Below are 11,215 nucleotides of genomic sequence, written 5' to 3' on the forward strand. Positions count from 1 at the left end.
TTGGCTCAGTTCAAGTGTTCTGTATGTACAGGATCATGTCTTCATTTATGGAATTAGCATATACATATTCTCATGTCAACTTCAGAGCTATAGGCATTGCATGGCAGAGACCAACGTCCTGCAATGCAGTCATCTTTGGTAATGAGAGACAACAGGAGTTCCACTCATGCTGCTCTGCTCCATAAAGGAGTTTACTACCTGGTACGTTAAATCCACCCACTTTTACACAGCTTTTTCTCCTTCTAAAAGGGAACGTGGCTCTCCCAGAAGCTTTTTACTCACAGAGTATCTACACTTACAAAGAGGTATCTGCACCCACAAAGAGGTGGGCACAGGAACCATCCCAGACAGGGCTGTAGCATTGTACGTAACCACACCCACCTTTTTGTGCTCCTGAAGTTAACTTGGTACCCAGGTATGGTTGGAGGCCTGTGAGGTGCTGGGATAGCTGGGAGTAGACAGAATGGGTTCAAAATTGAAGTCCAGTCCTTCTCCATCCATGAGTTCACTGTTGATTATGTAATCCATATCACATTCAAGGTTCTCCATGTACATGTCAATGTCTAGGTCAGTGGGCAGCCTGTCCTGGCTCAATCCCAAGGGAGCAGGGCTACCAGAAGAAAGAAGCAGTGGACTTCCCAGCTGAACCGGCTGGGCAGTTGTTGCAGAAACTGGAGCCTTCACACTGGTGATGCTGGCAGTGTTTTGAGGGGATGTTACTAAGGGAAGTGTTGATGGCAAAACGCTGGCACCGACTGGTTCTGCCTGCTGCTCTGTAGGCTTCCCTCGTGCATTGCCTGAGCTCAACTTACTCTGGGCAGCTTGTCCACCTAGAAGCAGAAGAGTTCGGCTGCTCATCCTGTTACCAGTCTGTGGGAGAACTGGATCCACCTGAGTCATCATAACATCCCTTGGAGGCGGAGAGCTGGGTGTCAGAAGAGCTTCCAAGGTCTGAGGGCCAGAGAAATGGCTGACAGAACTTTGCAGCGAGATATCAACAGGGTTAAACAGGGAATTGCCAAAAGTAGTCGTCTGACCAGCCGCATTTGGGCTCCGCAAGGAAAAGCTGGAATCTCTCTGGATCTGACCACTGGAGGCAGATTGCTGGGTAGATAACACAGATGAGCTGGGAGACATCAAATTTAACCCATCAATGAGCTCAAGCTCCTCAGTCACAGTTGGTGGAACATTGCTGGATGCACTGGAGTACACTAGAGAAGGAAGCAACTCTTCATCATGAAGGTCATCCTGCTCCGTCAGGATAGGAGAAAGCCTGGCACTAATGGTGCTTGCATTGGAACTGGTTCGAGGCCGGAAGGTGTTCCACACATCAGAGTCCTCATTGCTTCTTGAAGACGGGCTCCCAGGCCACTTAGGGAATTGGGAGCCAGGACTGTCAGCAGTGGATTCTGGAGCAGACTGGAGAGGAGGCTTCTTTTTGGATGCTTTACCTCTGACCTTTGCGAGTTTGCTGCTGTTGTCCATGGAGGCAGCTCTTCTTCTTGGTGCTTTTCCACTTTTACCACCCTCAGGATTGAGCATCCACCAAGAGCTCTTCCCTGTGGCTTCATTATGGACTTTAATGAACTTGCTGTGCAGGGACAAGTTATGTCTAATGGAGTTCTGAAAAATAAATAAATAAATATGAGAACCTGACAGTTGACACACCTAGAAACCTCACAAGCATAAATGCATTCAGACAGTCTACAGAGAAGTTATAACAAAGACCTGCCCATAAAAACCTGCTATTTCTGCTTGAACATGCTTGACAGCACTAGCAAGCAGTGCCATGCCTCACTGGAGCACCAAGGGTGAAACTACCATGACAACTAGCAGCTTCCAACTAGCAAAATACTAATACAAAAGAACTTTTCAAGACCACACAGAATCTTCAAAAACTAAGTATAACACAGAGCAAGCAAGCAAGCAAATTCCCAAATACAGCTTGCAACTTCAACATGAGCCTGACTGAACTTGAGCTAATGCTACTCCCACCCTTCTGCCAACCCCGTCAGGCAGCATAAGCCCAGCTCAAGTTTTTAGTTTTCACACAGCTAGCTTTCAGACGGATTCGAGCACAGCACAGCAGTGAATCAAACAGACTGGCTGAGGAGAAATGGCAAAACACCTCTAATTCAGTATGCCCATTACCATCTTCATCCCAGAACCTGAGAAACAAGAGAGAAACTTTGTGGAACAAGAGTCCTAGTAATCCTGGAGCCTGCTGGCCTCACTGCAAGAAGGCAGAACGCTTTCCTCTGTGTGTGTTTCTAGTGGGGTAAGATGTGCAGCAGACAGGGCGCTCCCACGCTGTACAGGCCAGTTTTAGCCTCTCCCATCTTTCCTTTTGGCAAGGCACACATTCCTCGCCTCCCCCAACTCCCTTCTTTTGGTTTAGCTTTGCTGGAAGCTGCAAGGTAAGATATCTGTAACACCACCATCAAACTGAATTTTCACCTGGCAACTGATAAAATCCCCAGCATTTCAGAATCAGCAAGCAATAACCTCATTGTTTGAGCAGATCCTCCATAAACTCCCCTTGAGGTCTGTGTCCTGCATTTGTCTGTTTGATAATTGCATTTAATTTGTTCAGATGGTCAGATTACACATCATTAAAAGGGGCTACACTGGTAGCGTAACAGCAGTCCAAGAGCAACACCTTTTTCATACAAACTAAAGGTATATATGCAGCTTTCATGCATGTTCTCTTAATTCTGAAAGAAGTTAACTGTGCTTTTATCATCCTTTCCCACTACCTCTCAACACTAGTTCTTTCCTGCCTACTGCTTTCCCTCTCCCCACCCTTTTCCTCTCAGACAAGTCCTCACCATGCTAATTTTGGCCACCTCACCAGAAGTACTGTCCCAGAACAAAGCAGATGTAGATAAACAATACAGGCAAAGTGGAAAGTTTCCACGGAGAGAGAAGATGTGAGAATTGTTCTGCATTAGCTTTCATTTTATCCTCTGGCTGTTGAGGACTTGAAGAAGAGTGGCTGCTTGTTGTGATCAGAATCAAAGGATACAAATGCTTTTTACTTGGAGAGCACCCCAAGGGTTACTGCAGAGCCAGGGCCTGACAGAACATGTGTCAGTCAATGCTTCTTACATGGTTTTATTATTTGAGTTGTTCACAATAACAGATATACAACACTCCTGCCTGGCATCTTCTCCGAGTAAAGCTTTCTTCTCCTTTGAGTCTTGAAAAAAAGTAATTCAGATTGGTACCCTGTCTCCTGGAAGGCTGCTGCTTTAATTTCCAAAGAATCCCCCTGCTTTTCCCAGGTAGATGTGCATGACTTTGAACGTGTTCTGCTGCAGCAGAAAGAACCACTAGTTTGTCACTAATTCTTCATTTATTCTCCTGAAAGTAACCTGTGAACTCTTGACACTCAGTCCTGTCAGGAATGACTCAGTAGCTTGCACACACAGTACACACTCTGAGCCTCACAACCACCCGTTTTTAGCTCCATGTACTAAAATGGAACTTTAAACCGATAGGTACAGGATTTCACAACTAACTATATTCCATTTTCTTCTCAGGCATGGCTATAGCCAGGTTTTAATTCCTGTGTCAGCAAAAGCACACTGCACTGGTGCAAGCATTTCACACTGAAACCTCGAGAAAACTAGCACCACCTTGGGTATCATAAGTGACAATTTTAGTAACTAGTTTTCTAGTTTTTTGGATGAAAAGTAGCTTGAAATAAGACATGTTGGAGAAAGACTAGGACTCACACAAACACAGATATACAAAGCCTGGTACCTTTTATGAAACAGTCTCAAAGGGCTTTTACATGTTGCTGCAAAACTGACACAATGGCTAATAGCTGGAGAAACAGATAATTGCTGTACCACTCCTTCCTTCCTCATCTTCAGACTCTCCTCCTCCCATAGCACAAGCATCTGTGACCCTACGAGCTGGTTCACTGTCAACTCAACCAAAAAACAGCCCCATCCTTCCTTGAAAATTACTTTTCCTGCCTCTTTTATCTCTGCCTGGTTTTGGAACTGCCTCACTGTGAGGGTCAAGCATCAAAAACCAAGAAGAGAAGAGAACGTATGGCTGGAGGCAGAGGATGAAACCCAAACACTTCTTACGTTGGGGTGAACTGCTGTCAAAACTGCAATGCCTGAATTTTGCATTCACTTTTGCACCTCTCCTGCAGAGTCTGGAAGCAGCTCACTCCACAGCCACAGCACCCAGAGCCATAACACACCTGCACAACTGAGCTCAAGCTCAAGCCTACTGGAAACTCAAGTCCAGAGAGTCCCAAAACACAACTGAACCGACGCACCTACCGGGCTGGGTGCTGGGAGACAGCACAGGGGAATCACATTTGGGTGTCACACACTCTCCAGCACAAAAAGGCATCTGCTAGAATGATTTAATACACCCAGCATACACAGGGCACCCTCAAACCTCACTGAGAAAGTGAGAAACAAATCAGTTACGCTAAAATAATCACAGAACTCCAGGTCAAACCTGACAGCAGAGGAAATGACAGAGTTCAGTCACCCAGGCAACCCTGACGTATTTCTTTCTCCATGTTAAGCAACTCAAACCAGAAACATATCGATGACATGAACTTTTCAGATGCTCAACTTCAGCAGTGTGGGAGGATCCCAGTTGGCCTGAGCACCTGCAATCCACACAAGGCCTTGGCTCTGCAACACCTGTGACCATAAACAAGCATGATCCGAAGGAAGAGGAATCCTTCAAATCCTTAGGGACCTCTTCAACAACTAGTTAGGGGTGGTTAGTGCTGTTTATTCAGGTATCATAGAAGTTCTTAAGGCTGTATGTTAAGTATTGGGGTGCAAAAACATGCCAGTCTGTGTCTCCAATCCGTCACAGATCGAAGATGATTCCTGTAAACCACATTCAGACAAAACCATTCTGAAATTAATTACAGATATTACACAAAAAACTGAAGTTTGGCTACAGATATTTTTGTACATTGAAGGGTAGATCACTCACTAGCTGTGTACAAGCTCGGGTATACAGACCAGACACAGAAGCGTGGCTAGCAGCATGTACAAACCATCTCCTAATTCTCAGTTACCACATTAAACCTTCTTTGATAAAATCTCCTAGATCTACTTAAAGGGCAGGAACACTCCTTGCCATTGTACCAGGCCTGCCCCCACACCAGTGTCAGTGCTGCTGTGGACCCAGCCCAGCACTGACCAGTGCTTTGGTCTCAGGATGAGCCATGAGCCACAGGAGCTGGTGGCACAACCAAGCAATTATCCTGCCCGGTCAGCCTTCTGGGTAACTGCCACAGACACTGAGATACTGTGGAAAACACACAAGTGGGTCCTGAAGCAGACAGAATGCCAGTGACAGCCTTTCCAGGGGACTACATGGCTTTGTAAGAAAGACCAAACTTATCTACCAAAAAACTGGAGTTTCACTCAGAGCAGGTCAGAACATTCAGGATGGTTCATTCAGACTTTAAGGTTCCTCACACTAAAAAGCAGCTTAAACTCACCCTCCTGTGAGGTACTTTCTTTTAAGCACTGATGTGACAGGAGCAGGAGGTGGCTCTTGTGGAGGTCAAGCCTGGAGGAGCTTGTCCATGCAGCAGTGGTGCATGAACTGCCCTAGCAGAGTGCTCAGGGGGCCAAGCACGAGCTACGCTGAGAAGGACACAAGAAATGGTACCTATCCTTGAAAATCTTGTGCTTGCCCACATTTGTCTGGATTTTCAGTCACTGCTCCCTAGCTCCAGGGACATTCTCCTGGGAAACACCAAGTTTCTACTACAAACCACGGAGGCACCAGATTTCTTAACAAAAAGTATCTCAAGAATGAGTGACAGAAACAAGCAAACAACAACCAAAAAATGCATTTGCTGCAGCTGCCTGTAACACAGTCTCACTGCCTCCAAGGCACACAAAGAACACGGTCACATCTCAGCACAGGGCCGTGTTCCAAAGCCAGACCTGTAATTGTGCTGAATTATCATTTGCCATGGCATTCTTGGGAGGCTGCAAGGGAGGAATGCCCCACCTGCTGCATTGATCAGTGCCTGTCTCAGCACTCACCGGGCCACTTGGCTCCAAAGGCTTCGGGAAAAAGTCTCCATTGCAGAGATTTTGCAGAGTTATGCTCCAGCAAGTAAACAACTGCTCCAGAGCCAGAGAGCTAAAACATTTCCCAAGCAATTCCCTTCCAGAAGGCACATGTGAGCAGAGATGTCAAGCTTGGCAGACGGGGAGCTGTATCTTAGGAATAACATTTTCCTTTCTGTAATCTTTCAATGGATCCCAGAAGAAAATCCCAGCTCCCTAAAAATCAAAGACTGAGGCAATGTACAAGTTTACCAAGACATGCAGGCACATACAACAAAAGCTGTTAAGGATTAGATAGAGCAGAAGGAACTTGTTGGAACAAGTATTACCAGCAGCCCAGGAGCAGCATTCTCCAAGGACTGCCTGGAAAGTTAAGCTGTGCTGCAAGGAACAATCTTTCAGCAAACCAGCTTTCCAGAACAAACTGGCAGGGAGCAGGAAAGAGCAGCAGCAAAATCTTCAGGTAATTTGACTGGCACTGCACAGGGCAGATGGATTTTTGCCAAAAGACGAGCCCTCCCCCACTTCTGAGGGGGGCAATTACACTCTATAAGGCTTCAAATGAAAAAAAAAAACAAACCAAAAAACCAACAAAACCACAAAATCTTGCACTTCCATACTTATATTGGGCATTACACCTTGTTTGGGAGAAGGGGCTGTTGTCACTTGAAGGAGGGCTAAGCATGTGTCACTACATTGCAATCGTGGGCCCTCATCACAGTTGACCACTTGTTGGTAAGTTTTATCCCACCTGAAAAATAGCACATCTGGTGACCCCACACTCACACCATTGTCCTGCTCCTATGGACTGCCACCAGCCTCATCTTCCACACCCAGCACTTCACTGTCCTCCCATCTACAGCACCCTGCCATGCCCAGCTGCCTTCCTCCCTCTTCTTCACCAAGCCCTCACCTAGGCCAGATCATTTAAGGACTAATGGAATTAAAAGGTAAAAAGACTCTGTTAAAAGAAAGACTGATGGACAAAAGCCACCCAGTGCTCCTCTGGTTTCCATGCTAGACTCCACCACAGCCTCTGAACAACTGTGGTTCAGCTTCTGTTGGTTATTTTCTCCTCTGCGTTAAGGGAAGCCAGTGAGGTTGTCAGCAGCTGGGACAGAGAACATATCGCTGCTGCCAGGACTAAGCAAATCACTAACACCTCATAAATGCACTTGGGGGCATATGAGGTGATGGCAAGAGTCCAGCAGTCTAACCCTAACCCCAGCTACTCTGGATTTCAACAGCCAGACCCTCCCTCCCCTTGCAGGGCAGCAACTTCCAAGAAACCAAAATAATCCCAACTTAACAGAAAGCAGCACCTACAACATCACTAAAGACTAACACACAATTCTTCATTTTTTAGCACCAGAAGGTTTAACGGGGAATTGTAAAATTTCAGGCATGTGAACTTAGGAGTAAACACCATGGGCTTTCTCAGCATGGGCAACAGAAAGCAGCCTTCTTTCTTCTCAGACTGACGTCGACGGCTCTGTGCAGCACAGAGAGACCCAGATTCCAGACTGAGCATCCCCCATGCACAAACCCGCAGCGGGCTGAAGGTCAGGCAGAAGTATCCTTTGCTCACAGCTAAGATGCTGAGTTTAAGCTTTATGTTTCCTTTTGCTTTCTGGCATGAAAATCAGTTATTTCTCAATAAGCAAAGACAGGGAAATTTTTGAATGTCTTCTCAAACCATCGTCTTGAAATTACCATTACCAAGAGTCAAAAGCAAACCTGTGTAAAGCGGTCCCACCAGATGTTCCTTTCCAGAGAAAGGATTTCTTTGTGAAATTAAAGAAAGCTCTCCTGATAGTGATTTGGGCCTTTACCTGTAAGAAGCTACAATTCTGACAAGTCTGAGCCAAAAAATCTTCAAGGATACAGGGAGACTCCAGCACAGTCCAGAGAGACACAAGCAAACAGCTAATGTGACTATTTTAGAAACTGACCATTGCTTTTTTGTAGATCTGACTACAGAAAAAAAAAACAAACCACAAAAGCTGGTTGAACATGCCAACGAGCTACAGACTTTTAATTTTTACCAAAATAAGTGTTCACATAATTTTGTATCCTACAAAGGGAAAGACAGCAGCTTTGGGAGAATACACAGGATGTTTCACTGAGAAAGACGAGTCCTTAACGTTGCTCCTCGCTGTCTCAAACTTGCTCATACTCACGGATGCGAGAAATACAACAACCAGTGCCAACTGCTCCAGCGGGGTTTATGCACTTCTACTTTATCCAAAACCCTCAACACCTTCCTCCCACGAGTAATCTCAAAGCTGGAAGGAATTATCCTCTTATCCGCGGAGGGGAGGATTACAGAGAAGCCCCGCGACACACCCCTGGCAAGGACACTTCTGCCTTTCGGGCTGGTTAATTCTTAACTTCAGCTGAATTACTGCGGGGAAGGGACAGGCTGCACACCCAGAAAAGCTGCTCTTTAAAAAGCAATTGAAGCCCTTCAACAACAGCACCTTCCTAGAAAACACAGATTCTTCCGGAATTCACAGAGGTTACACCCTGGCAGTCTGTGGAACAGCTGGATTTCCCCCAATTGTACAGTGGGGCAGGACAGCTGTAAAGTCATTATGAAGCAACAATGAGTTGATGGGGTTTATATTAACTAAAGCAGATTAAAAAATATGTTTTTAAAGGCATGTTTCTTTTAATTTCCCCTTTAAAATTCTCTATTAGAGCTACACTACATACAAATAGGACACATTATCAGTATGGCTCTGCTCAAACAACACAGAGATACTAAAACTCCAGGAGCTGCAGTACTATCTTAGCAGGCACCAAAATGCTGCATCAGCATTTATCAGCAGCTCCACATTAAGTTCCTTCATCCAAACACATCCAGTTCAAAACGGAGAAATCAATAAAGCTAAGACAACCCACTTTTTCTTTTACTTTACAAACTTAAAAAAAGATGCAAGCAGAGTTTCACAGCTCTAAAAATACCAAGGAACAGTGAAAACAAAAAAAACAGGCAGGTCCATTCCTCAGCTGGAGAGACATCTTTGATTTATCCAGTTTATCTTAAATATAAAACATGCACCTATTAAATTTACTCTAAGCCCACAAAATCAAATCGAGCCGATTTCATTTATTCCACATCTTTAAACCACTAAATGTCTAACCTGCCTTCACCTAATGCACCTTGATGAAAATAGACTAAAGGAAGCAAAACAAACAAAACCTCTTGCAAATCTGTATAACTGCGTGTTAAGATAAAGCCAGTCTGGAAGTCAGAGCTCTGCGGTCACATGTGACGGGGCACACGTCCAGCCAAGCCTGCCAACAGGATTTGGGAGTGAGCAGGGAAGAAAGCGGAGAGCTGGAATAGCCCACAACCCCCTTTGCCTCTCCTGGGCACCTGAGATTAACCACACACTCCCTACATACCGACCCAAACTTTGACAACATTTGCTAAAAATGAAAACAAGTTTTTACAGTAATTTTCCCTGGCATTTAAACAGTTTCAGCTGTGCTTCTTTCTATGATGGTTTTCTGTTTGCTGGTTAAAGTCAAGTGTTTTTAACTGCCCTAATCAGAAGGCAGCTGATTCCCACCCACAGCTGCTGTCGTTCTGCCCTCCCTCATTGTTCCTGACAAGAAGTTTCTGTTCTCTTCCCCTACTAAAGCCACTTTAAGTTAGTCCATTCCCAGGCTGAAAAACTACAAATGACTTTCATGCTGGAAAGTCATTGCAGAACAGCTACAGCAACAGCATCTGAGCAGGGACCTCAGCCCTTGTATGGGCACAAATTCTCATCTCTGCTTTCCTATAAGATAAATCACCCAGCTGTACATTTCCCCAAAGTGATACATGATTAAAACACAGAGTAAAACCAAAGACTGATGGTGCCGTTACATACGCATCAATATAACAAAAGAACATCCAGCATCCAGTCCACAGGACACTTCACTATGTTCCACCCTCCTCATGGTATCTGGGGATGCATTTCAGAAGCCACACCGAACTTCAGTCTCAGGCACCACTGCCAAACAGATACAGACACATTTCTGAGGTGTTCCACCAGTTTCATAAACTGTCTGCCAAAATAATGCGACTCCACAGAGCAGCAGCAGGACCAGGAGAGCACACCTAGCCTGAGGAAGCAAGAACTATCTTCCAGTGAGACACCAAACCTTCTGAAGAGAACGAAAATGCACCCAAGCACTCTTCCCAATCAGAATTTAATAAGTAGGATTCAATCTGGGGGCTTGAGGGGGATTCAATCTTCCAAAGTGGGGGGGAGAAGTCAGTTTTAGTCAAACTACATGCACTCTCTGGGAGCTGTCAGTGAGAAAGACAAATGGGAAAGGCGAAAAGTTTTTACCGAGCTGTGCCAGGCTGAGCTGTGACAGCTGCGTTCCTCTCACCACGTTCCTACCCTCTCTCGAGCAAGCATTTGCACTCATGCAACCACATGGTGTGCCACTTAGAGAGCTGAGCCAGCTGAAAGCTAACCTGCCAGAAAAAGCGGGGGGTTGTTTTGGTTTGGTTTTTTCCCCCCAAATTAACTCTCTGTGCTGACTTACAACTCGTCACATAGGCAGAAGAACACGTGGCTGGAGTCACGGAAGCCCCAAACCACACTGGCTCAAGCTGCTGCAGACCTGCAGCACGGACAGACTGCCAACCACCACCACAAATGGAGAGGGACACTGCAAACACAACTCCCGTCTGCAGCGAGAGCAATAGATCACGCTCTTCAGACTCCAGTCACCGTGGCATCCACTGGGATATATCAGGACAACCTGAGGGACTATCGGGCAAGCCAGCTCTCCCATCTCCCTTTCTCTTTGCTGGAGTTCGTTTGACTAAAGAGAATGGGAACACCAGGCTGCCACCTGCAGAAGATGGAAACGGAGTTCAGCTCTTTCAACAGAACTGTGCAGGTGCCTGTTCCCAGAGCGAGAGGAGAAGACAACACTGAGCCTCTGGAGCAGTACCTGCTTTCCCTTTTCCAAACTCCAGCACAGGTCCTCAATCCCTGCATGGCCACAGCACCAGCCCTGCTCCGGGACACAGCACCCTTTTTAAAGGGAGCCTCTTGAAAGCCAAGAATGCCTGCTATGAACGAGTTATTTATACAGAGCCGGAGCGCAGGCAGGTGACAAAGAAT

At 45.9% G+C, this 11,215-nt stretch overlaps 1 protein-coding gene across 1 annotated transcript; it reads right to left on the bottom strand.

Moving 5' to 3' along the window:
* Nucleotides 1–399: 399 nt before the first annotated feature.
* Nucleotides 400–1,617, bottom strand: LOC104529742 (forkhead box protein O4). Its single transcript, XM_029086538.1, has one exon. The coding sequence runs from the start codon at nucleotides 1,540–1,542 to the stop codon at nucleotides 400–402; it is 1,143 nt and encodes a 380-aa protein (XP_028942371.1). The 5' UTR covers nucleotides 1,543–1,617.
* Nucleotides 1,618–11,215: the final 9,598 nt, after the last annotated feature.

This window comes from Antrostomus carolinensis, unplaced genomic scaffold, assembly GCF_000700745.2.
Source record: "Antrostomus carolinensis isolate BGI_N321 unplaced genomic scaffold, ASM70074v2 scaffold31508, whole genome shotgun sequence".
NCBI classification, from domain to species: Eukaryota; Metazoa; Chordata; class Aves; order Caprimulgiformes; family Caprimulgidae; genus Antrostomus; species Antrostomus carolinensis.

Coding starts and splice junctions, on each gene's coding strand:
- LOC104529742 (XM_029086538.1), bottom strand. CDS start 1,542: ATGCTCAATCCTGAGGGTGGTAAAAGTGGAAAAGCACCAAGAAGAAGA.